The sequence below is a fragment of the Phyllostomus hastatus genome, unplaced genomic scaffold (assembly GCF_019186645.2).
Source record: "Phyllostomus hastatus isolate PE091 unplaced genomic scaffold, TTU_PhHast_1.1 phas_scaffold_501, whole genome shotgun sequence".
In the NCBI taxonomy this organism is placed as follows: Eukaryota; Metazoa; Chordata; class Mammalia; order Chiroptera; family Phyllostomidae; genus Phyllostomus; species Phyllostomus hastatus.
In genome coordinates this window covers 41410576-41438558 of record NW_025334033.1, presented here as the reverse complement: position 1 = coordinate 41438558, position 27983 = coordinate 41410576, and the positions used below count along the sequence as shown (strand labels likewise).

At 39.2% G+C, this 27983-nt stretch overlaps 1 protein-coding gene and 1 non-coding gene across 2 annotated transcripts; both read right to left on the bottom strand.

Annotated features, from left to right (window-relative positions):
- Position 1: 1 nt before the first annotated feature.
- On the bottom strand, positions 2 to 18670 carry SNAPC1 (small nuclear RNA activating complex polypeptide 1). The gene is made up of 10 exons (XM_045823790.1): positions 18474 to 18670; positions 16076 to 16235; positions 15778 to 15918; positions 15001 to 15105; positions 11338 to 11496; positions 9615 to 9683; positions 8890 to 8952; positions 6041 to 6191; positions 4402 to 4500; positions 2 to 2384 (listed from the first exon to the last, which is right to left on the bottom strand). The coding sequence occupies exons 1-10, from the start codon at positions 18599 to 18601 to the stop codon at positions 2332 to 2334; spliced, it is 1128 nt and encodes a 375-aa protein (XP_045679746.1). The 5' UTR covers positions 18602 to 18670; the 3' UTR covers positions 2 to 2331.
- Positions 14653 to 14783, bottom strand: LOC123809035. Its single transcript, XR_006783911.1, has one exon. It is a non-coding gene; the product is annotated as a small nucleolar RNA SNORA24 (small nucleolar RNA).
- Positions 18671 to 27983: the final 9313 nt, after the last annotated feature.

Sequence of the window (27983 nt, the reverse complement as noted above, 5' to 3'; positions counted from 1 at the left end):
ATGACTTGGTACAGACATTTTATTGCAATTAAGCTGAAAATGGAAACAGCTTAATTTAACAGGTAACTAGTATTTGAACACATTTTAATTCTGAAAACCTACTGTTGAACACAAATATTTCCTATTTTAACTCTGTTTGATAAGTTCTGATTTCACATTTAAAGCAAAGCTATCAACTGATTCATACCATATTTTCATAATATATTCATGAAAAACTTGCTATCAGCTAGAACACTACAGATGCTTTAACAACTCACATATCCTTAGTATAATTTTGTTACTTTTATCTATCTTTTTACATTTTCTGTTGTTAAGATCCAGGCTATATTCAACTGACAATTACAAAGATAAACAGTACACAGTCCCTTGCAAAAACAGTTAGTAGGAATGTAAGTTGGCAGTACTTTTGGAGAACAATTTGGCAATAATTATCGAAATTATTTGTGTGTATATACATACACACACAATTTGAAGAGCAAATTCACATGTAAATCTACCCAACAGAAACACCAAGATGTACACACAAAGGTCAACCCAGCACTGTTGGAAATAGTGGAAAGATGACAGGCGCCCACCTGTGCAGAAGAGGTAACAGGGCAGGGCTCAAGGCTGTTGTCCTTGGGAAGGCCTGTCTGCGTGGTCGGCTTTCGGCTACTGTCTGGGAACTTGGCTGGTGCACAGCTCCCTATATGACATAAAGCTCTCCCCAAGGACCCACACCTGGGTGTATGAAGCCATCATGGAACTGATGTACTACACATTATATAACTGCGACTCATCTGGTTTTAAAATAAACTTTATTGTTTAAGCCACATGAAAATGGCTTAATGCTTACAGTCCAAGGTATTCCTCTGGATTTCTGCTTCTGTTGGCTTATATAAAATGGCAATGAAATTATAGGCCAGAGTCTGCTGTTGTACCCACAGACACACTACTTACTAACTTTATCAAGTGTGGCAAGGCATCTGGAGGTATAGTTTCTTCACTGTACATGTGAAATGATACCTAGTATTTTACAAGTACTATTATGAAAAAATAGAGGGCTGCTCACTGTGTTAGCCGTACAATGTTACAAACTTGAATAATCAGACAAGTTCTAACGAATAACCTGGTCTACAAATGGCCAATAATGGGTCCATACTTCCAAGTGTCCCAACCCTGGAATATTTAAATCCCAGAAGCTCTGCCCAATGTCCACGTGTCATGCATGGGAAACAATTTTGTTCAGTAGCTAGTGTGATGACATATATTCTAATGAATTAAAGTTTTACTTGGGCAAGTGTTAGCAGTTTGATTTGACAAGATTATAGGTATCACACATTGTCACTCACAGGGCATTTACAGAATTCCTGAACACGCAATGCCGGAAAACGGCACGGGGCAGAATGAACTGTCAGACGGGCGAGCCCCCATGATAGGGAGAGGGTCTGCTACTGGCAGCAATCTAAACAATGTGGCCCAGGCAATCCCGTTTAAATGTCGCAAATGAGAAATTAACAGTGAAGCACATTTAGGAAGCTGTAGAATTTTCTTCTGAGTACCAACTATTCTATAACCATAGACACATTCTGGAACTTACATTACCACTCTTAAAGATTTTATCAGAAATAATCAGTATTTAAATGCTGTCCTTAATACATTTACTAATCATGTTATATATATGTATTTGGACAGATGCCTACATGTATCTATACATATATAAACAGAATACATACATACACACATAAATGTTAGGCCAAGGGAGCTTTAAAACAAGCACCAAAAAATATATAATTGACTACAAAAGTGGAAACTGAGCTTCTTAAGCTATCAATCACTTAAGTTACCATGTAAATTTCCTATATTAAAAAATAAAGCAAATAAGGCAAAAAGCTTGAGTGCACTTAACCATGCAATATATAAAATAGTTAATATACATCACAAGTCCATTAACAAATTGTAGATACAAAATAATTAGCCATTTATATGCAATAAACATTAATATTTAAAGAAAAAAGTTTTTAAATATATTACCAAAACTGTACTTGACAAATATCACAAAAGTTATAAGAAATATTAACATTTTTTAAATAACAGGATTACTTCTATTACATTCTAAATCAAAATTTTCTCTCCATTTATGCAGATTTCATAAAAAGTGTTAAAAATAAATTTGAATAAATTCTTACTCTAAGTTTTTGTATTTTTATTCTAGAACTATGTTAAAGTATTGCCATTTCAAAGAAATAACCTACAGTTTCTCAGAAGAAATATTTTTAATAACGGAAGTCTTCTGTTCAACATACAAAGTATAAATCTTTTCTTCTGTCAGAAGGCTCAAAATTACGAACTCTACACCAGGGTCTTTTTTCTAAGTTTTCTTTTCCTCTTGGGCACAGTGACCTCTAAAAACATAAAATTAAGAAGTCTGTCAGCTCTACAAAAATAATACTTAATTGATAATATGCACTTAAACTATATAGATGATAGACTGGTATTAAATAAGAATGCCACACAGCAAAGCTCCAACAAGAAATCTTAAACCGGACATATACATGATTTTTCCCACAAAATGATATTACAGTTGAAAACTTACTAACATAGACTCTAGTTATCTTAAATCCTACTTAATAATTAGCTACTCTGAAGTTGTTTCATAGGGGTGTGCCCTCCCTATAATTAGCATGGACGTAGTGTACAAGATCTGAAAGGTATCTAGGCTGGTGCAAAGAGAGATGAAGTGCCTACGATTTCAATTTCATTTGCATTAAACCTGAAAATGTAACCCAAAACACTAGTACCATACATCTTTTTGGCTATCACAGCAGACGCCAGAACCAACATGCAAACAGGCGTCCATGTAGAGACAGTTGTGAACCTAGTAGTTACAGGTCATTAAAAACAAAGAAAATAACAGAAGATACAAAAACATGAAAATTATGAAAAATGTAAAGAAAAGAAATATTCCCCACCAATGAAAAACAAAAGGGGGGTAACAAGAAAAGGTGTAAGAAAAGAAAAAGGAAACAGACTCCTAGAAGAACATGGCTGCCAGGACAGAGCGCGGGGCCCCGTGAACCAACCGCCCAGAGGACAGCACGCCCAGGCCTGGAGGAGACTTCTTCACAGAGGTGGGACCAACGGGTGCCTGGCGCTCAAGCGTACCAAGAGGGGGTTTACTATTGAGGAAGAAGAGTCTGGGGGTCAATCAGTGACAAGTACACAGAAAAAATAAATTAGTAAGGCAAAAAGAATTTATTAACTCTCTAGAGAAAAATAAAATGTAGAGATTAAGGAAGAATCATAGCATATCGCATGGCCCTACTGCCAATAATGCTTTGTAAATGCTGAATACCAACACAACTAAAGTAATAATTATATCGGGAGGGTGGAGCTGGAAAGCATTCAGGTGTTTAGGGTAGGAAGCAAAGGTACAAGAGATTAAATCCTCACCTTCCTCAGTGGGTAGTCAATACATAATCCACAGAATTGAAATATGAACAAATACAATATGAACATGTTATTTAGAGACACAGAGTTAAGCACGATAATTAGCAAAGGGTTAAAAGTGGCTCTCCCTGGGAAGTAATAAATGGCAGAGTTAGAAGACTGGCTTCTTATAATGAGTATTATAAAATTACTTGAATTGTTAAATTACATGCATATATAATTATGATTAATGAAAACCAACTTTTTAAAAGTAACAAGCCAATGATTTTGGAATAGGACTTGCCAGCTAGCCATAAAGATGTGTGTGTAACTAATAGTTTACACACACAGAGTAAAAGCCAGCATGCAAGACAGGAGAGACACCAGTCTGAAACTCACAAGACTGTAAAGGACTGTTTTGTACTGAGGTAAGCAAATGACAGAAGCACTCAGATTTTTGAAGGAACAGACACTCCCTTTTACTTGTCTATTCCTTGTCTTCCCCGTGCTTTTACAGCACCCTGACTCTCTTTACCATAATGTGCTGGCTTATTTTCCTTCCACACTAAACTGTAAGGTCACTAGGGGCACAGACTGATAGGATTCATTCAACAAGTACATACTTAGGTCCACTCTGGGCCAGTCACTGTGCTCAGATCTACAATTACTATGATGAAAAGAAAATGGTTCTTAAATTCTTATAGTATGTATCTTTATATGCGTCTACCTAGCTAAGTGCTTGAAAGTAAGACACACCAAATAAATGCTTGCTGAATGAATATAGAACCCAAATGAAAAAAAAAACAGGCACTATTCTTAGTACATATATTCACTGTCATTGATGGATTTCCAATGACTATTCTGAGTGTCTTCATTATGTATGATTAATGCTAAAATTCTCCAACATGCCCAAGGCGAAAGCACAAGAACACACAGCCAACCCTCATGCTCTTCGGGCTTTCCTTCAGCAGTCGGACAAAATTTCATCTCTACCTGCTTCACTGTGACTGCCGTTCTCCTCGTCCTCTTCCGTAATTACAGGCATGCTCAGACTCAGGCATCTGTCTTCCTTCTGCAGGTTCTGTACGTCTCCTGCAAACAGATGGGAAAATGATTTTATGTGAAAACAAATGTTAACCTTTGATAAAAATTTCATACAAATAATGTCATTATTATAACAATATAAAAATTAGATGTTTAAACTAAAAGCTAAAATTGTTATGGTAAACAGAAATATGCATTTGAAAATGCCTTTTTTTAAGTCCTGGGTTGGCCAAAAAGTTTATTTTTGTTTTTGTTTTTTTCCATAACATGGCTCTAAGTAGTGCTTAGTTGTCTTTAACTTCGGAACAATTTTGCTAGATTGTATTGTGACAGCTGTCATAACAGCATGCTTTAAAAAAAAAAAATTCATCAGCCCTGGCTGGCTCAGTGGATTGACCACAGGCCCGCGAAGCAAAGGGTCATCGGTTTGATTCCCAGTCAGGGCACGTGTCTGAGTCATGGTCCAGGTCCCGTCTGGGGGGCATGCAAGAGGCAACTACACATTGATGTTTCTCTCCCTCTCTTTCTCTCTCCCTAACCCTCTCTCTACAAATAAATTTTTAAAAATTCATCAAAATTGGTGAATTTGGGGGTAGCCATTTTAATACTGAAGGTGGAGAAAGCACACAACATTTTTGGCATATTATACTTTACTATTTCAAGAAAGGTAAAAATACAACTGAAATGCAAAAGATTTGTGTAGTGTATGGAGAAGGTGCTGTTACTGATCTAATGTGCCAAAAGTGGTTTGTGAAGCTTCATGCTGGAAATGTCTCACTCAACAATGCTGCATAGCCATGTAGACCAGCTGAAGCTGACAGCAATCAAATCAAGACACCAGTTGAGAACAATTAACATTATAGCAAGTGGGAGATGGCCAATACTCAAATATCCAAATAAACAGTTATTGGTGAAAATGAAAAAATGTGTCTTTTATTTTACAGAACAAACCACACGAGTTTTTTGGTCAACCCAGTTTGTTCCCTCCTACCTACCATGCTATTCCTGGTAATAGCTAGGAGTGTTCTATACTGGGCATTAAGTATTTTCTAATGTTTCTAATGCTCCTTTTCTTGTAGAATGTTTTAAACTTTAACTTTTAAATAAGTCATTTCTTTAAGAACCAAATACCAAACGCATTTTATAGGTACACTATTTCAAAAGAAAAGCAGGTATAGCTTAACTAGTATAGCTAGAGGGAAATATGGTTTATAGAATGTTACTACTCACCATACCTTATTCTATACATAAGTTTGTTTCACACACAAAAATTACTAATAAAGTATGATCTGGAAAATTCTAGACTGATTCTACAACTATCTAGATATAGCACTTTGAACAGGTTATACTAATTAATCTGGGTGTAAATTTCATAATCTATGAAATGATGAATTTGATGAATACTTAAACTCCCTTTCTGCAGTGAAATTCTAAGAATGTAAGATAATTCATTTGTTTTTTCATATTAAATCTCACGAGGTTCTCAAACACGTATCTAACCCCTTTTTATAACAAAAAATCAGTGAAGGAAGATTGTAAATAAGACCCATTCTCCCTTGCTGAGTCTCAAAAAGACTTTAAAAGCTACCTCTTTTTCTGGAAGACATCTTCCTTCCTACTGATTTCAGTGTTTCTTTGTTTCTTTTCTTCCTGGTTGCTTTGATCTGTCCTTGACCAGATGCAGAATCAGAGTCAGAAGAGTCAACTTTGACTTGACGATGCCTTCTTGACTTGGAAGCCTTAAGTGTTAGAAATTCAATTACCCACAATGAATTACAAAATGAATCCAACTGATACAGACAAAATACAAAATCAAAGATGTGGGAAGAGTTACAAAAAACCAGGGTCTGGCAGAAATAACGCCACTGAGTGTGGTTGATAGGGTACATGAGTGTCTTGCATGAGATGGATAGCAATTTGAACATTTCACCTAAAATGTCATATGGTGTGCTTAAGTGTGGTATTGTTACATTACAAAATTACATGTAATAAAAGATTTTATGTAATAAAAAAAGGAGCATTATTTGTGCCAGACTTAGTGCCCCATATTTGTTGTGAGTGCTGTACCATTAGTCTGGCTTAACACCTGTCACACGGTATACTCTTTCATCATTACAACGAGCAAGTTCCTGCAGCCGCCATCACCACCTACTCAGACTGGGCCGACATGCAGTTGCAGCTGCACGGCTGGGAAATGGAGGCACACAGGACAAGTACTGTGCTTTACTGCCCACTAACCTATTCTCCCTTCTGAAATTTTATTTTCCTTAGTTACCACCATGTGTCCGAGTGGAACTACTTTATGCCTGGCTCCAGCTCTGGCCATATGGCCCTGATCTACTCAAAGTGAGTTTCATGACCTCTAGTTTGTCCAGGCAAATGATCTGCATCATAACTGATAAAACTCAATTTCAGATCTGTTAAACTGTTGGGAAATAAAATTCTCCCTTTCCGCTGGACCTGAACCTGGCAACACACAAGGCTGGAGCTATCACGAAGAGCACCTGAAGACGGTAAAGGCAACATAAAAGGTAAGATGTGTCCGGACAGTCCAGGGAGTTTTCGGTCCAGCAGTCAACGCCTAAGCAGGGCACTGATTAACACAGCAGCTTTCAGTTAATGGCACATACGCAGTGCAAGGAGGTATTAACTGGCTAATAGCTACCATGTACTATATGTTCACTGTACCTCAATAGAGGGAAAAAAACAAACTATGCAATAATACACTTCTAACAATTTATGGGGATTATGCTTTAATTAAGTGATTTTTTAAAATTATTTCATAATTTCTTAAGCATCAGTGACCACTATATAATAAGGAAACAGCTCTGGTTTCAAGGAATGTGGAATTAATTTATTGTTCTTACTGCTTTAATTCAACAATACCTTGTGCTCAAGTTACTGTGGTATGCACATATACAACACTTACATAATCTACAGTCACTTTTCATTTTTTTATTTATTCTTTTTTATTTCTACAACCAAGAATGATAGTAATTTCCCACAGAATACATTCTTACATTCATGGAAAAAATCCTGGAAAAAAATGGTATTAGTCACCTAAATTTATCAGTGCCCCCTCCTGAAACGCCACAAAATGAGTAAAGGAACAAAAATGAACAGACTCACAAAACAAAGATAATAAGAAACACAGCGTCTATTAAAAAAAATTGGAAGTGGGGAAGTGAATGACAGCTAACGACAGAATGAAGAAGGCTGAAACCTAACTGCCCATGTGGAGGGAGTTATTGGAAAGCAAGCTGATCCGAGTGGATCGGGAACGGAAGCCATCAGAAATGGGACTGAAAAATGGGGTAGACACGTTGAAAATCTACTTAGGGATCACAGTCCCAATTCTCAGCCCCCAAATTAACCAACTGATTTCTTCCTGTAGAAAATAGGAGGTGTGCCCTCTGGAGACTCTAAACCAGAAACACTGTAGGCCCGAGGAAGCTGGCATAGGCAAGGAAGGGGACAGAACCTCTTACTGTAAAAAGGGAGGTTAAGTGAAATCTGCGTAAGGAATGGTACGCCTCTTGGCTGATTCTCGTGGTAGGCTTTCCAAACTCCGGCAGCTGGGCTTATTTGAGACTGAAAAGCTGTATCTCCACATGACCACTCTTAAATATGATTTGAGGATCTTCAAACATTTGAAAAAGTCACCAAAATACGAACTCCAGATGGAAAAGAGGAAACTTCAAAAAACTGTAACATCCACAAAGAAGTAAGGTAATGCATCCAGAGAAAAAAAGATATAAAGAATATTTTTAAGCCCTGGCTGGTGTAGCTCAGCATAATGAGTGCCAGCCACGAATCAAAAGATCACTGGTTCAACTCTCAGGGCACATGCCTGGGTTGCACGCCAGGTCCCTGGTGGGGGACGTGCGAGAGGCAACCACACATTGATGTTTCTATCCCTCTCTTTCTCTCCCCAGTGCCTTTTCTAAAAATAAATACATAAAACCTTTTTTAAAAAAAATTCCTCCAAACTGAAGGCCATCAAATCAAACAATGCCCACAATGATGGAAAAAAGACCTATACCAAGTTATTTTCTATACTATCTATACTATCTTATTTTCTATACTAAGCTATGCTATCATGAATTTTCAGAACTTCAAGGATAAACAGAAACTCCTAAAACATTCCATGAACAGGAAAAGAAAAGCTGGACGACAATAAAGGACAATGGCATCAAAATTCCAGGTAAATTCCAGAAGTAATTAAATGAGAAAAAGTTAAAGACGGTTGCCTCTTGAGGTTAGGAAGGAACACAGGGGCAGGAAGTGATGGAGCAGGAGATTATTGGGTTATGCAAGCTGTACAGTATTATTAGACATTTTAAACTATGTACATATATTACTTAGAGGGAAAATAAAAATGAAATTTAGAAAACACCAAGTCAATTTCTAAATTACCTTACTAAAGGAATAACTTACCTGAACAACAACTGAAAAGGCCTTTGATTTAATTTTTGCTAATGTTTCTGCCCTTTCACAGCTCTGAAAGTAAAAATATACAAGAAGAGAAAAAGTCAGAACATATAAACATTATGTGAAATTATGAATACCCACAGAAATAAGATTTTAGACAGAGGAAGGGTGTAAGAAAGTAACATCTATTGGACACGTATTGAGTAAAGACACATAAACACACACCACATTCTCACAGCAGGTGCCATGATGCCACCCCCACAGCTACTGAGTATTAAGGAGGATAATATGAAAAGATCATTGGTGATGAAACCATTCCCTCCTCATCAGTCTATGGTCAAAGACGGCCAGCCCTTGTCTCATCCACTGAGTCAGATGAAAACTCCTGAAGCAAGACACTCCACACCAGCTGAAAGACTGATAGAAGTGAGAAAAGACATAACTGTCTGCTCCTCACTCTGCCCCTGCAGGGACCCAGGGCACCTCCAGCATCATCCTGCCCGCCCCCGCTAGAAACGGTTAACACCTACTCCCAATCTACACCTGATGTAGTCTTAGACAAGGTTTCCAGTAAAAAACAGACTAGCTTTCCACAGAACCCCACGTTTCAGAATTTTCTAAGATACTGACCAAGGATGATAATGCTTAATATACAGAATCACAGCCAGACATAAATTAAAAAGAAGTTAGTCAAACTCCTGCACTATAAACAATCAGTGAATTTTTCTGACCTCTGATTCTTGTGAATTTCCTTCCTTCTTTTCTTCTCCATCTTTAACTTTTGATCTTAAAGATGAATTCTGAAAGAGCAAAAATTTCACATATACAAATTAACAATTCAAATTAACTAATAACTGATTGCAAGTCAATTTCATAACAATGAGAATCATTCACTTAATTACTGAAAAACTGAAAGATCATTTCACATTATTGCAGTATGGTTCACCACCTGACATTAAGATCATGGTTAGGTGTCAAAACAGTTGTAAAATTCATCAATAAAATGCCTAAATCCTCCAAATGAAGGACAATATATACTTTATGTGGTAAAGAAAATTGGTTTATTCTCCTTCCCTTCAGGTTTCAGGTCTTAGTAATGCTCATTAAATATAGTTTATTAAAAAAGAGTACTGCCCAGGCCAAGTGACTTGGTTGGTTGGAGCGTTGTCCCGTACGCCAAAGGGTTATGGGTTTGACCCTCCTTGTGTCAACCCTTAGGGCACATACCTAGGTTGCACCCTGATCGGGGTGCCTATGGGAGGCAACTGATCTATGTTTCTCCCTCACATCGATATTTCTCCCTCTCTCTCTCCCCCTCTCTCTCCCTAGAATCAGTAAATATATCCTAAAGTATGGATTTAAAATAATATTTAATAAAAAACAAAATAAAAGAGAGTACTATTCAAACATTCTAAAATGTGCTACATCATTAAAATAAATGTGGGTACAGGAAGCAAAGTATTTCCTTCTCCTCAAGACCGTCATCCCCTCATCACTTTCCTTGTGTATGGTTTTCTAAAATTAATTTGAGCCAGCTCCCTTTACATAATGGAAAGCCAAAAAGTGGCATCAAATATTTCTGAAAAACACTATGAAAGATATCTATCTAGCATTTGAGAAAGCACTAACACATTATCGCACACACAATAAATAATTATAAGTTGCTTATTTTTATTTTTCAGAAGTATTTACTAAAATAAGATGAAGTAGTGATTTCAAAGGTAAATTTAGCAAGGCTAGCCTTCAGATTTCCAGAGTAAATAAACTTCTCCAGCTGAAAAGCTTAATGTGGAGTATAGGTAGCTCTGGCCTCAGTATTTGGATCAGAAAACCAAACTGCAGGTCTGTGTCAATGGGATTTGTAACGGTAATAAACCAAGGCTGGCAGAGCCCACGGGCGAAGCCGCCACGCAGGTGTGGTGGTCTGCAGCCGCACAGCAGGGTGGGACCAGTATGCCAAAGCTCAGACTTTCAAGGGAAGCTGGATGTCTGGAATATCACATGCAGTCTGCAAATATTTAAATGTCAGTAATCAATTCAAAATTGTTAAACAATGTTAGGATCAATGTTGTGCCAAACAAAACACCTCTTTGTGCAGGATTTGGCCCAAAGACGGCTGTGTATCCTCTGGAAAACGCTAAATTATAAACACTGCAATATATCTGTGGTATACCAAGATGGCTCATTCCTCTGTAATTATATATATTATTTGATTATACATTATAAAATTATCATTAATTAGATTTGATTATATACACAATATGTATAACATCTATTTATAAGGTTAAATAACATCACACAGCTAAGAAGTGTCCAAGAAAAGTAACGCCCTCTAAGCCTTAGCTCCACAGGAATGTAGCCGCTCAGCTAGGCTGCCTCTCAACCTCACCGCCCTGTGCAGCCATGTGCACAGTAAAAATGACAAGGTGAGGTCTCAAACAAGCAGTCACATACCTTCCTGTCTTTGTGCCACTGCTGGTGCTCCAAAACTATGTTCTTAATAGTATCGAAAAAATCATCCTTTATCAAGCTGAGGGCTTTGTCTGGATTGGACTTATCCGCTGAAATTACATGTTTCATGTTCTGATAATGGTCATGAACATTCAGCATTTCCTAAAGGTGAAAAGATGAGTCTTTATGTCCATTTTATAGAAGAAACTATAGGCAAAACCAACACAAAATGACATTCCAAAGTGACTGCTGATAAGCAGCAGCATGCTACAGTATATTGAAAATGATATAACCGTGTAAACAAAACAGTACAGCTTTATTAATGAACATAGGCTGCTTTCAGAGGTACGTATCATTCAATTCAATTTAACAAACATGAAGTAACATACACTGTTTGGGAAAAGACTAACTAGTTAATAAAGGATTACACTCCTGGGTATAATAAAAATTACTTATAAAATATCATTGAATATCACTACTGATAATAACTAAGATCACATTTTTTTATATTGTCATTTTGAATATATTTACATAGTTCTTTACCCTCGGCTGGAAGTTTCTGTATTATGACTCCACTTAATCCTCCAGAGATGTGCCGATGACCTTCACAAATTTCAAAGCCTATGTGCCTGTACCCATAAGCTTCATCATTACTTCAGGGTTAAAATGTAGGATCAAAAGAAATAGAGGGGATTTACGACACCATTTGCGGCATTATTTATTCGTCAGACCTTCCTCCCCCAGAAACTTCCATCCGCAGAGGCAGCTCTCAGGGGTAAGGAGAAAGGCAGCACACTGCAGGCGGACTTCCGAAATCAACTAAAACCAGTATTGGGACGTGGCTCAAAGATCTGCAGGGGACTCCTTGACACTTCTTTCACAGATGGCCACGACAACATCTGAGCCACCCCTAGAGTAGGCTACTCAACTCACTTCTAGATTTGGGTGGAATTAACAGGATTTGTTCAAGGAGTCAGAAACTGCTCAGTAGTGACGAGTGCTCATATACGGAGCATCTTCTGCGGAGTAGTTTTGTAGTTAAGGAGGCATAATAAAATGAAGAGAATAAGATACTGAATTAAAACGTCTGATTTTTAATTCTAACTCTGCTACTTAAATATGACCTTCAGCAAATCATTTCATTTCTAAGTCGATTTTTCCATTTATACAGTTATACTAATGACCATTATGTGGTGAGATTTCAGCATGTGCCAGGAACTGTGTTATATGTTTCATGTGTGTTATCTCACCAATCTTCAGAGGGAAAGCACCCAGGCACGCGGAGCCCCTGACTTTTCACAGTTTACGACGTGCTGTACTCCCGTTACTTTACTACATGCAGTACCACACAGGGGAAAGACCACTAGCGGGACCTGGTTTGGGCCCGAGTTCTGTCACTTGCTAGGTTGTGATCTTGAGCAAATCCCTCAATCTGAGAATCATGTTCCACATGTGTACAAAATGGAGTAATGCCACCTAACCCACTGTTAAAATATTAAGTGAGCAAATACAAGTGAGAGTGTTCTGCCTAATGTAAAGCATTAATATAATTAAGTATTATGAAATAAAAGAAAGTGCCTAGGCTTTGGAGTCTTACAGGCTTGGACATTTAAATCAAATGTCTGAACCTTAGTTTCTGCAAATTACTTAACTTCCCTGGGCCTCGGTTTCCTTGTTTTTAAAATTAGGAAAACACCACCTCCTCTGCAAAGTTACTATGAAGATTAGCGAGATAACACACATGAAACATATAACACAGTTCCTGGCACATGCTGAAAACTCACCACATAACAGTCATTAGTTTAACTGTATAAATGGAAAAACCAACTTAGAAAGGAAATAATTAGCTGGAGGTCATATTTAAGTAGCAGAGTTAGAATAAAATCAGACATTTTAATTCAATATCTTATTCTCTTCATTTTATTATGCCTCCTTAGCCACAAAACTAGAACTACTGAGTGGCAGAAGGCTGACCAGAATTCAAGTGTGCTAACATGGAGACAAAAGCAACTGCAAGCAGTAGATGGAAAGAAGAAAAGTACTAAATTTAAGGATCATCAATGAGTATGGGCCAAAGGCTCTACAAGGACAGATAGGACCAAGAGAGGTATTGACAGAAAAGGCTCTCAAAGTAGGTCTGTGGCAAGCCAAAGATGGAGATCAAGTCAGGATGACTCCACACAGACTGCTCCATTCCGAGCAGCTTCTAGGAATAGGCATTTCCAAGCCTCGCCCTTCTGACCTTCCTCTCTAATCACCCTAAAAGCACAGGCATTTGTGCCCTGGCTGGGGCTCAGGTGGTTGGAGCACAGCCCCAAACACCAAAAGGCTGCAGGTTTGACCCCCAGTCAGGGCACATACCTAGGTTGTGGGTTTGGTCCTCAGTCGGTGCATGTACGGGAGGCAGCCAATTGATTTTTCTCTCTCACATCAGTGTCTCTCTCTCTCTCCCCCTCTGCCTCTCTCCCTAAAAATCAATAAACGTAAAAAAAAAAAGGCCTTTGTGCATCACCTCAGCTCTGTTCTCTTAGATCTTCCTAGTTTGCAGTGAGTTTTTAAATAAGCTTGTAAAAAGGAACTTAATAAATATGTATTGTTAAAAAAATAACATGAAAATAAAATCACTTAAATTCTTGTTGTATGACCTATCCAAAAAATCAAAGACAGATGGTGGTTTTAGTATCTGAATGTAAATATCCTGAGTCCAAGTCTAGTCTTCTACATCTTTTTTTTTTCCCCCCCAGATGAATCAAGCATTTTATTTAATTACAACAAGGAAACACTCACTTATTCTTTTCTTAAAAAATAACATTCAGCCCTGGCCAGCATGGCTCAGTTGGTTGGGTATCATTCCACAAAGCAAAAGACTGCTGGTTCAATTCCCAGTCAGGGCACATGCCTGGGTTGCAGGTTTGGTCCCTGGTCTGGGAGCTTACAAAAGGCAAACTATCACCGTTTTTCTGTCACATCAATGTTTCTCTCCCTCTCTCTAAAAATAAATAAAATCTAATTTAAAACTAAATACACTCAGGCTTATGTTGAAAATACTACCTAGGTAGTCTTGCAGAACATTATTTTGTTTCAATGACGTTACTTGCCACTCTATCCTGGAACTGTTGAGATTTGAAATCATGTCTGTCCTGTGCACTGCAGGAAACTAAATGAGACTTCACCCGTGTCACTGAGTTCCTCAGTCTCTTGTTTTCTATCACCCATCACAATTAGACCCAGAACAATTAGATCAACTTCACAGAACATTTGAAAAATAGTTAGATCTTTGCATAATAACCCAGCACCCTCCAGGTTTTTAAAAGTGAAGAATGTTACTTGTGCAAGTCAGAATCTGACACCAGTTAAATGGTGCCAGCTTTGCCCGTACACAAGGACACGCTCTTCCACGGCTACGAGGGGAGACTGCCACGGCTGACAGGTCCCAAAGACACATGGGACTCATACATCTTTGTTTCCAGCTGTGTTTCAAGATTTTATAAATTTTCATATATTTAGGGTATGTTATTTCTAATACTTTTGAGGAAATAATATGCATTCTATGGTTGTTTAAAGCCACTAAAAATTTTTCAGTAACCAGTAGAAAAAGGTATAACCTCATATGGTTAACAGTAAAACACTTGTTTTTACATTTCAAGAGAATAAAAGCAAATTTACCTCTAATACATCAGAAGTGATAAGTTTCATTACACGATCATTTGGGTCTTTAAATTCTTCTGTAACTTCAGCTCGCTGGATTTTTTTCTTCATTCTACATGACAGCTATATGATAATGAATGTCTTTTAAAGTATATTTTTTTAAGTATGGAAATAAGTATGATAGCAACAAAAACTGTCTATCAGTAAACATAAATGACACAAAAGCAGCACTAAGTATATTTATTAAATAATCAATTTTTCAAAGACTATTATACTTTTAAAATAACCCTTACGATAACCCAAGTGCTTAGAAACTCAAATGAGACTCAGAGAAGCCCCATATTTGCCAGCTGATGGCAGAGCCAGAACTAGAACCTAGTGCTCTTCTAATCTACTGTCTCAACTGGCGTAAGATCAAAGAAATATCGTATCTTATTAGTGAAAGTTTCAACTTTCCACCAACTGACATTCAAATTCTTTGTCCCTCTTTCAATGGTACCCCCTCGGATGTCTGAATGAAAAACAATGAACAAATGCAGATGCTGAATATAACATGCTCTTCTAACAATCTGCTTACCAGACAGTATTTGGAAACACATCGCATTTAAAAGCAGAGACTGAATTTTGTTTGCAACAAAGAGTAATCAGAGAGCATTTTCTCCTTTCTTAAGAAGCCTTTCTACAAGTATTAGAAACTATATAATAATGTTCTTTCCACATTATGGAGACTGAGATACTTTAAAGGACAATGAAGTATAATTTTTCACTTTGAAGAAACAATTTTAGGGGCCATACCAGCTTGGGCATTGCTGTAAAGTGAAATGCTTTGTCTAGTCGTAGCTTCCTAAAAATATAGGCTGCATCATAATGCTGTGCATTTATCAAATCTTGCTGAAATTTTAAAACTTCATCCCAGTCCTTCAGGGCAACTCTAATCTGCAAACAAGAGAAGTAAAAAAGTTGTTACTAAATGTAAATCTTCACAAATGTTTTAGAGTTTTGAAACACTGGCATTTCTACATAAATCCGTTTGCTGTAAAAATAAGTACCCATTTTGTGTTTCTGCTGATGGAAAACAACTCATCGGTATTACCTTTTGTTTGGGTTGACACAGTTGGGTGTTATATAATCCATACAGCAGATACAAAGCACCAACTCTGATCTGGAAGGTATATGGAGGTAAAAAATATCGCCAAGCCAAAGCTAAAGCTTCTTTTGTAAACGTGTTCTTCTCTAAATTTCTCATTTTACCACTAGAAAACAAAGAGAAAAATATGTTGTGACTTTAAATAAATAATGAACAAGAAAATAGAAGAGGTATATTCTAGCAGCTACTAGAAACTGGATGGGCATTCTACATCTGCTCTCTTCCTGATTCAAGCACTAAAACCTAATCTTGGTTGTGTTCCGTCCACGGAGGAATAGGCATATACTAGGTAAACAGGATACAGCTACATAAAGCATCAACTTGACGAGAACTGGGGAGCAAAAGGAGAGGGGTTACAAATTACTCCCAGTTAAGAATTTAAAACATTTAATAAAGTAACTATGGTTATGTTACAGAATAAAATACATAAGCTACATGCATTTTAATATATAATAGATATTTTCCTCAGTACTCTCAGGGATTCACACGAAACCTCATTTGCCCTTGGGACATCTAGGTAAAAAAGTTAGAGACTACAATACAATGTATCACATCCCTCCTTCCAATTCTTCAGGGCAAAGCTCACCATAGGAAAGTAGACTCCTCTGTACTCCCAAAGCCTGGTCTCTCCAAATAACCATTAATACAGTAAAAGAATGCAAAATACCTACTGTAAGTATAGGCAACCAAAGCAACTTCTAAAGAAAATTTGCCATTCCTCAGGTGGCTCTACCTTTTTCCTCCTTTTAGTTTTTCCTCATTAGCTAAAAGTTGAGGTGACCCCAGCAAAATGTTCCTGAACTACCACTTTTCCCAAGAGGGTTACAATGAAAGATCATGGGTTTGGGAAACAGGCAAACATATAGATTTCAATATCTGCTCTGCTACCTACTGGCTTTGTGATCAGGAAGAAATTACTTAAATTCCTTAAGTCTCAATTTCCTCATCTATAACACACCCATTCTACCTGCTTTTCAGAGTTGTTCTATGGATTAAATACATTAAGCTATAAATGCATTATATTTAATAGACATTTTAAAAATTAGTCTCTCTCCTATCATTATTCGTACAACAGCTCTCCACCCTCCATCCCTACAATGTACAAACTACATAGGTAATTTACATCAACAGAGAGAAAAAAGAGAACTTCTATATTTTACTCAGCAAAACAAAGTTTCAATCACAAGAACTCCTTTATCAATTATTTAGCCTTTCCAATATTTTATGTATTATGCCAAAGGACACCAGATCCATCCAGTCACTGTCCTCTCAGAGCTCTGTCTAATGGAGGGAATATTTAAAAATAATAGCAAAACTGAACATTTACTAAGCACTTAGAGTGCACTTAACATATATTAATTAGCTTCTTTAATCATCAGAACCGAGGTATTACCATTGTCCCTCTTTTACAGATAAGGAAGCTCAGGTAAGTAACTTGACAAAAGTCACAGTCAGTGGACTCAGGTTCAAATTCAGGCAATTGGGTTCCATAATCTGTACTCTTAAACACTAATACTTTTTTTTTAACTACACACAATATAATGTATAAGAAAGGAAGAGCGGAATTCCTCACTTAGTCTAGAAGACCAAAGGAAGGCTTCCCTGAGGAATGGGCATTTGAATTATAAACGGAGTGAAGAATGAAGTGGCCAGGCAGGGGGAGTTGGGAGAAAGCTCCAGGCTAAGCAAACACCTGTAGAGGCCTAGGGAAGGCCTGTAGAGGGCTGGGGCAAGACAATGAATGCACGGAGATGGGTCCTGAAGCTGCAAAGAAGGACAGAGGCCAATCACAACCGGTCTAACCAACCCAGTTAGGAAATTTGAGCTGTATCCCAAAGGCAATGGAAACCACTGAGGGGGTAAGCAAGGGATTGCCCTGGTCAAATTTGCACTTTTGAAAAAGAACTCTGGTTGTTACAGGTAAAATGAATTCAAGCGTATGTTCTGTCTTTGCTTAGGTGTTTCTTTTGTTTTGAAATAAGGGGTTCCAGGAGAAACCCCTTAAGGACTGGAGGAGGGCAAACGATGGTAACCTAGGTCAGGCTGGGCAGTGGAGCTGTAAAGGAGAGTTTAGAAGGGCGTCCAGGCACAACCACATACTCAAGAAGAGGCCGCAAAAGGATGCAACCGAAGGCAATGAAATCACCCAGGGAAAGCACGTAGCCTGAGCGAAGAAGGCGGCCCAGGAGAGATGGCAGTAGCCTTCAGAGAATGCCATTTTCCTAAGCCCTTCACAGGTGCGGGGAGTGGGGGGAGGAGAGGAATGGAGGTGGGGGTGCAACTACCTACGCCGCGTCCGAGGAGACGCGGGCAGAGAGGTTAGCAGCGGACGAGAAACACCCACCAGAAGATGGTCCCAAACTTCATGCTCCTCCAGAGCTCCGTGAAGTCCTCGAAGCGAACACTGTCCATCTCTTGGAAGCGGCTGAGCAGCGCCTCACAGTCGGCCTGCAGGCCTGGAGGGGTCCCCATACCTGCAAAGCCGGTGCTTACCACGAGTTGTTGCAGACCCGGCGGTCGCCGAGGTAACGTAGCACGGACGCCCCGCCTCCGACGGCGTGACGCACACGCGCTCCGTGACGGCTGTCCGACTCCGTTAGCTCCACCTCCAACCAGACCCTACCTAAGCGGTAGCATTGCTCACTGCGCGTATGCTTCAACTGTTAGTCGAAGGACTAAGAGCAGCCCTTTTAATTTCTTTGAAAATGTTTATATCTCAAGTGTCATGTGAGCCCAGGAAGGAATTTAGGTCTACATTAGGCTAGTTTATGAAAGTTGGCTTTACCCTTACTATCACTCTTCTTTAAGGTGGGAGAGTGACAGAATTCAGCTTTTAATAGGCAGGGAAGAACGGTTCGGACCCTCAACGCTCCCCCTGGTGGAAAGAAGTCAAAAGAGGGTTTACTAGGAAATGGCCTGGACTCATTGTCTTAACAGTCTGTATCTACACAACAGGGAGCTTCCTCGGAGGCTCTCTCGTTATAGACCAAGCTGTCTTCTGCAACCACTCTTTTTTGTTTTTGTTTTTGTTTTCTTTTTGAGAATTTTTATAAAAACGTATTTGAGGCGAACAGGATACACCTGGAAGCAAGATCTCACCAGACTGAGATAAATGCTTACTGCAACGTCTCTTGAGGAGTTGTTTTGTAAACATCTCCCCACCACCACCCACCCAGGGCTACTCTACAGTCTAGCATAGTGCTTAACAGAAAGTATTTACCTTATGTATACTATTATTTGGCTAAATTGGCTTTCTCTATACACTCCAACTCTTAGCTTATCCCTGGAACTAGATATGAAGTAGTATTTTGTACTTTTCACCATTTCTCTGATTGCAGGGCATGCTGGTTTTATTCCTTAGGAGCAGCATCCTAATATAATAGGAAAGCATGGGCTTTCTGTCTGTAAATGGCGATTCAATTCACTTTACTGATCATTGATCTATTTTTTAATTTTATGTATACAGAATAACATGTAATGTGTGCAATAAAAAGCATAGCAGAAATATGAACATCTGTGTGCATTCTACCTGTGTGGAAAACAGAATATTACTAACACTGCCACGTTAATGTGTGAATTCCTCCTTTAAATTCTTGCCTGCCTCTGCCACTACCTTGATAACAACTATCTTATTTTGTTCCTCATTATCTTGTATATGCTTTATCATATGTGTATGGCTACCTAAACCAGATATTGTTTAGTTGTGGATGGTTTTGTGTATGAAAATGGTAGTGCAATGTATAAAACATATTCTTTGAATTGCTTATTAAACTTAGCAATGTTTCTAAGATTCATTCATGTTATTACTCATAGCTGTAGTTCATTCATTTTTACTCCTGCCTAATATTCCATTGTGTGAAAATACAGTTTATCCATTATTTCCTCAGTGCATATAAACAATGCCATGAACACTTGTACATGCCTCCTCTTATTTGTAGGATCCCAACCAGATAAAGCATATGAGGCCCAATAAAATTTGAATTTCAGATCAGATTTTTTAATTATTTATTATTTATCTTAAATACCATTTAACTCACCATCCATTTCTTTGTATGCTAAACATGGCAATTCTACTCTACAGTCTAGAGTATATACACCTATGAGTGGAATTGTTGGGTAATAATTGTTGCAAATGTAAAATTTTAAAAGATAATGTTAAATCATTTTTCTAGAGCGGTTGAGCTGATTTACATTTCACTATCAGTGAGTGAAAGTTCCCAATTCAGCCATATCAATTCAGAACCTTGGTATCTAATTGTGGTCTTAATATGCGTTCCTCTGATTATTGATATAGTTGTATATTTTCTGAAGTTCTGATTTTTATTTATATTTCCTCTTCTGCAAATGTTGTTTATATATTTTGTTCATATTCAATTGGGTTGTTTGCCTTTTTCATATTGATTTGTAAGGTCACCTTATATATTCTAAAAACTAAACAGGTTTCTTTTATGTATTACAAATATCTTTCCCCAGTTTGTAACTTGCTTTTATTTACTATGTTTATGGTGATTTTCAATGTACAGAAAATCTTCTTTTTAGTGTAGTCAATTTTTAAATCTTTTCTGATAAGGACTTGTGTATATTAGGACCACAAATATTTTCCCTCTATTACATTATCAGTTAAGCTAATACAAATAGTATAACTAATAAATCTTGATTTCTCAGTGGCTTAACATAAATGAATTTTACTTTTCTTTCACATTAATTTCACTTAATGGCAAGATGGTATGGGAAGGGTTCTGCTCCAAAAAGTCACCTGAGGACCCAGGCAAACGGAGACTTAAAATCCTCAGCTACTGGCTTTCCAGGCCACCCTGATTATAGACAGCTGCCCGTAGACACGGGAGGAAAGAGAATGTGAAATGCATGAGAGGTTTTTATAGGCTATGTTTGGAAGTGGTGTACACTCAGAAGACAGTCTGCTGACCTCTGCTGGTCTGAAAACTTTTATTACCCCTCCCTCACCCAGTAGTACAGAAATAGAAAATAAGTGTTCGGTAAACTTCTAATAGCAATTTGACAAAGTAAATTTGTTTGTTCAATCTAATAATTAAAAATGGGCTTGTATTTGGTGTGCATTTTAATTTTTTTAATTTTTATTTATTGATTTTAGAGAGAAGGGAAGGGGAAGAGAGAGAGAAATATCAACTTATTGTTACACTTATTTATGCATTCATTGCTTACTTCTTGTATGTACCCTGGCGGGGATTGAACCTGCAAACTTGACATATTGAGACAATTCTCTAACCAATTGAGCTACATGGCCGTGGTGTCGGTGTGAACTTGCAAATTTCAATTTTTCTGGTTATGTATTTTTATTTTAGCTTTACAAAAGTATTGATCCATGATAAATTGGGAAGAAGTGATGCATTACCACAGATAGTGTGAGAAGCACTGGTGTACACCACTGTATTTCAGTCTACATTCCATTGTCCAGAACTCATTTATGTGGCACCATTTAGAGGCAAAGAGACCTGGGAAGTATAGTCCCTACCTGGGCAACCTTTTCCCAACAACAACTTCAGCCTGTGAAAAAGGTGCACAATCCCTCTTGAACTGCCAGCATTACTGCCACAATATTTTAAACCTCTGTATCCACCTAAAAACGATTTCTGTGGATGGTATGAGTCAAGGATCCAATTCCACATTTTTGCATATATACACGATGTATATGTGCATGTGTTTATGTGTAATTTCCCAGCATCTGTGGTTGCATGGTCCATCCTTTCCCCAGTGATCACTCCTGTCATGTATCATTCGTGTAGGGCTAACTGAAGCCAGTACACAACTCTATGGCTCTGCACCTGTTGTTAAAATACTGAAACATCTCCACTATTGTTAGCAAATAGTTACTGTCTTGAGCCTCCTTACTGCCCTCTACACCACTACTTGCCCACCCAGGCCCCTCCCCTGAAGTCCCCAAACCTCCCCACAATCCAAAAATGAAAGGGTTAAGCCTGGCATGGGAAGAGGCCCCCAGGACCCACTCTAGCTTCAGTCTGTATCTGGGGTCACAAACATCTATCTACTTCCAAAGGTTAATTTAGATTTTGCTACACTGATACCATACTTTGATTACTACAACTTTAAAAATATCTGGAAAAGAAAGTTCTCTCATCTTCTTTTTCTTCAGGAGTAACTTGATTATTCTTAAACTTTTGATTCTTCATAGAAATTTTTTGTTTTATTTTTATTTTATTTTATTGTTTATGCTATTACAGTTGTCCCACTTCCACCCCTGTGCCCCCCTCCACCCAGCCCACCCCCCACTTCCATAATCAGTCCCCTTACCATTGTCCATGTCCATGGGTCCTTCACATATTCTTGACTGATCCCTTCACCACCTTTCAATCACAGAAATTTTTAAATCATGTTCTCAAACATCTTTAATCATGCCACTTGGATTTTGATTGATTGCATTAGCTTTGAGTCAATTTGGTGCAGAATAACATCTTTACTATATTGAGACTTCTTACCCATACATTTGTCATTTCAGCATCTTCCCTAAAGTTTTATTATTTTTTCCATAAATTTTTTAAATTAATTTTTATTCTATTTTTTTCATTACTGTTTATCCCCCTTATACACCCTTCCACCTGCACCCACCCCACACCCCTCTCCATAAACTTTTATGTATATTTTGTTAGATTTATCCCCGCATCCCTTGTTTCTCTGTAGCTATTGTCTTTTGTATCTTTCACTTCCTTTCATTTTCTAATTGCTTGATTACAATATATAAAAGCCACTTCTGGCCAAGATGGAGGCATAGGTAGACACACTGCGCCTCCTCACACAACCAAAATAGGGACAACAACAATATAGAAACAGAATAACAACCAGAACTGACAGAAAATTGAACTGTATGGAAGTCAGACAACCAAGAAGTTAAAATGGGCCCGATCATCCAGACCGGTAGAAGGGGCGGAGTCCGGCAGCCTCGGCGACGGTCGCAGCACAGAGAGCGGAGAGCATTGGGAATGGGCGTGTAAGGCATCCGGGGCGCACTAGACTGCAGTGGGTGGACACTGAGCGCGCAAGCAGCAGCTGGCAGACCCAGCGAGGCAGGAATTGTGAAGCAAGACATTGCATGCAAACCAGGATCCCAGCCCTGGGAAATAGAGCCTGGGGACATTGAAAACACCCATGGGGGTTCAGGCGCAGGGACAGACTCCCAGCTTCAGAGGAGATGTCCTTGGAAAGTCCCACGGAGTGCATAAGCTCACCCACACAGGAATCGGCACCAGAGAGGCCCAGTTTGCTCTGGGGAAGCGGCAGAGGGGACTGAGGTCTGATGGAGAGCAGAGCAAGCGCCATTGTTCCCTCTCGGACCCCACTCCCACATACAGCATCACAACCCAGCGACTGGGGTGCCCTGCCCTGGTGAACACCTAAGGCTCCACCCCCCATACAAAACAGGCACAACCAGACCAAAGAGGGAAAAAAAAAAGATGGCCCAAACAGAATTGAAAGCCCCACAGTCAGTACTTTTAAGTGACCAAGAGATAGCCAACCTATCAGATGCACAGTTCAAAACACTGGTGATCAAGATGCTCACAGAATTGGTTGATTTTGGTCACAAATTAGATGAACAAATGCAGGCTACAATAAGAGAAATGAAGGAAAATGCACAGGGAACCAATAGTGATGGAAAGGAAACTGGGACTCAAAACAATAGAGTGGACCAGAAGGAAGAAAAAAACAACCAAACAGAAAAGGATGGAGAAATAAGAATTCAAAAAAATGAGGAGACGCTTAGGAACCTCCAGGACATCTTTAAATGTTCCAACATCTGAATTATAGGGGTACCAGAAGGGGAAGAGGAAGAGCAACAAGTGGAAAAGTTATTTGAACAAATAATAAAGGAGAACTTCCCCAATCTGGCAAAGGAAATAGACTTCCAGGAAGTCCAGGAAGCTCAGAAAGTCCCATAGAAGTTGGACCCAAGAAGGAGCACACCAAGGCACATCATAATTACATTAGCCAAGGTAAAAATGAAGGAGAGAATTCTAGAAGCAGCAACAGATAAGGAGACAGTCACCTACAAGGGAGTTCCCATCAGACTGTCAGCTGATTTCTCAAAAGAGACCTTACAGGCAAGAAGGAGTTAGAAAGAAGTATTCCAAGTCATGAAAGGCAAGGACCTACATCCAAGATACTCTATCCAGCAAAGCTTTCATTTAGAATGGAAGGGCAGATGAAGTGCTTCTCAGATAAGGTCAAGTTAAAGGAGTTCATCATCACCAAACCCTTATTTTATGAAATGTTAAAGGGATTTATCTAAGAAAAAGAAGATAAAAACATGCACAGTAAAATGACAGCAAACTCACAATTATTAACAACCACACCTAAAACTAAAACAAAAACAAACTAAGCAAACAACTAGAACAGGAACAGAACCACAGAAATGGAGATCACATGGAGGCTTAACAACAGGGGAGTGGGAGGAGGAGAGAGGGGGAAAAGGTACAGAGAATAAGTAGCATAGATGGTAGGTAGAAAATAGACAGGGGGAGGGCAAGAATAGTATGGGAAATGTAGAAGCTAAAGAACTTATGACACATGGACATGAACTAAAGTGGGGGAAGGTGGGTGGGAAGAAGTGTGCAGGATGGAGAGGGAAGAAGGGGGCAAATGGAGCAACTGTAATAGCATAATCAATAAAGTATTTATTTTTAAAAAGCCATTGAATTTTATATTTTGATCTAATATCCAGTGCCCTTCCTAAATTCTTATTAATTGTAATAGTTTTTCTATAGATTCCTATAGGTTTCATGTGTAAATGATATTAGCAGCTATGAATAATGATAGCTTGCTTTTTCCTTTATAATCCCTATTTCTTTATTTCTTTTTCTCCTGTTACTGCATTTCCCTGGCTAAGACCTCTTACACTATGTACAACATAAACACAGGAGCATGGGCGTGTGTCTGTTCACCACTCTGCCACCAGCACCTAAAAGTGTGTTGTACACAGCAGATGCTCAGTGAAAAGTCTAGTGACTTTTTCATTTCAGTTTACTTTTCCATTCTACAATTCCTCTCTCATTCTGTATTAGTTTATATGTTTATATTCTGTATTTGGTCAGCTGTTGTCAGTATACAGTCCTTTACATCTTTAAGCCTGCTTTCCTTTGGTTCTTTGAACAGATTTATAATGGCTGCTTTAAGTCTTTTTCTGTGAAGTCTGCCATCTGGACCATCTGATATGTAATTCCTATTCCCTGCTTTTTTTTTTTTTTTTAACTATGTATGGACTAAACTTTCTTGTTTCTTTCATGGCTCCTAATATTTTTGTTAAAAACTGAACATTTTAGACAATTTATTGTTCAATTTTGAATACTGATTGCTCCCCCTTTCCCATGAGGCTTATTGCTTTGTTGTTTGCTTGTTTATTTGTTTAATAAGGTGGTTGGACTATTTTAGTGAAGCCCATTTCCCACTGAGCATGGAGCCTGTTAAGTAGCTCTCAGAAAGCACACCCTGGGCCTGGTTGATGTAGCTCAGTGGACTGAGTGCGGGCCTGTGAACATAAGGGTCTCAGTTCAATTCCCAGTCAGGGCACATGCCTGGGTTGCAGGCCAGGTCCCCAGCAAGGGGTGCACAAGAAGCAACCACATGTTTCTTTTCCTTTCATTCTCCTTCCATATCTCTCCTTCCCTTCCCCTCTCTATATAAATAAGTAAGTCTTAAAAAAAAAAAAAAAAGAAAAGAAAGCACAGCCCAGGCTATCCACAGTCACCTGGCATGACAGTGGCTTTGGCAGAGATCTCTTCAGCTCTTTCCCGGATCTCTCTGTTCAGCTGTCTGCCTCTACTGGTGTCACAGCCAGCTACTATAGGCCCCACTAACTGCTCAGTGACTGCTCTATTGCTTTGACAATATCCTGGGGCAGGAATTGCTCCAGTCTAATTCTATTACATTTCAAGGGTCCTTATGACTTTGATTAAATTGCTTTTAATCCTAGCTCTCAAAAGCTTATCTCTCTCTCTATACACCCCTCAGAGCTCTAGCCTTCCTGGGGAGGCAGAAGAAGACAGTGACCCAGACCTGACTCATGGTCACAAGGTCTGAACCTCTAGCAAGCTGAAGATAACATCTTGACCTAACTTCTGTTTCTGAGCCAAAAAAAAATGGAAGAACTCCCTGGCTACTTTCCTATGGACACAGGAGCAGACCTCAGAACCATCCTTGAGACCTAAAGAAATTATTTATTACCCTTACCTATGATCAATCAGCTCCCACCACACCCTCGCCACCCGCCACCAACCCGTGGTGCCTTGTACTCTCACCCCATATATTCTGTAACACACATACCATTGGAGAGCAGGTCTTTGCGGCATAAACTCCCCACTGTTGGGAACCGCCCTGCATGGCTTCAGAAGCTGTAATCCCCCATGGCTAAGGCTGAGTGAGCAACATTGGCACTAGGAGACAAAGCTTATCTCCCTGGCAGGGGTGCTGCCTCTGCCCCCTTTACTTCATCCCGCTTGGCCCCAAGCCTGACTGGTTAGCCCATGACAGGTAAGATTCCTCAAGGGAGGGACGACTTAAGACAGGCATGGTCATGATGGGACCCCTCAGTGAAGGACTTGGGAGGCTATAGAAAAAGGGGGTGATGGACCCTTGCCCCTTGGATTTGACATAGCCTGAGTCCTCATTCTGTCTGCAAGAAGTCTCTTAATCTCTTGGCTGCCTTACTTCCCCTGCCTGATTTAAGCCAGAAACAATGCTTTAAGCCTGAAACAATGCTGGGGGTGGGTACAGCCCTGTTCTGGAAAGGGCGAATTCCCTGGGGCGATCAGGCCAAAGAAAGAATGCACAAAATCCTGTGAAACCTACTTTGCTAAGAATGCCCTCAGTTTTCTGATAAGGGTCTGAGCAGGAAATGAGTTTGTTCCCCAAAGTTTTATAGCCTTTTAGCTAACTGACCCTGACTCAGAATAAGCCCTCATAGTTCTTTGTATGTTATCTATTGTATGATCCTTACTGCCTGACAATGACTGATGAGCTTTACCTGTATTCCTGTGCAAATTGAGCCCAGTAAAAGCCCATTGAGGAACAGGCTCCTGGCCCTTTTCCTTTGAGAGATCAGTTACCTTTCTTCCCCAAGCAGATCATGTCTTGATAGACTTATTCTCATCTGTGGTGGCTGTGATGGCTGGCGGTGGGGGGGGGGGGTGGCTGCAGGCAGAGCCCCCCACACCCCACCTTCATATTGGCCAATTCACTACTAAACTATTTTTTCTATGCTGCAAACTCCCACTTGTGCATCTTTGGACCACTATACACAGGCAAATGGATTCAAGAAAAATACATTTGGGTCCTGGTAACTGCATCCTTTAAGGAGTCGTCTTCGAGTCTAAGCTTGACATTTGTTCTCCTTCCAAGAGGGCTCTCTTAGTTGCCACTCTCTGGCTCTCTCTCTGGTAAACTAGCTGGCCTGAAGTTTAGCTTGTTGCTGTCATGGACCTACCTACTAGCCTCCCTTTAATTACTTACTATCAGAATATTCATTGCTTTCAAGAGGACCTTTAAGTTTGGATTTTTTCACACTCTTCCCAATAAAGTCAGTTCCTCTGGGGAAAGCTTCAGAGCTCTCTGTGCTAATGGACTTTGTTTCCCTCTGGGGAAAACCTCTGAGCCACTGCTCTAGAGCTGGGGATGGGGGAGAGTGGTCCACTTCTCTCAGAGGGCAGCGCTCCAGGAGGGTGCAGGACATTCTGTTCTCAGGCTACTTCTGCTGGCTTTGAGCTTCCATCTTACACATGTGAGCTGGGGTGAGGGCACCTGGGGCCAGCACCCTTGGCCTGCTGCACCTGGAATAGTGCCTCCATCCTGGAATAGTGCCTGAAAGGTA

Bases quoted from the DNA above. Each gene is read 5' to 3' on its own strand.
- SNAPC1 (XM_045823790.1), bottom strand. From the start codon at position 18,601: ATGGGGACCCCTCCAGGCCTGCAGGCCGACTGTGAGGCGCTGCTCAGC. The intron at 15,106-15,777 runs GTATGGCCCCTA...ATTATCATATAG, and splicing joins TTACAGCAATGCCCAAGCTG to CTGTCATGTAGAATGAAGAA. The intron at 2,385-4,401 runs GTAGAGATGAAA...TTATGTTTTTAG, and splicing joins CGGCAGTCACAGTGAAGCAG to AGGTCACTGTGCCCAAGAGG.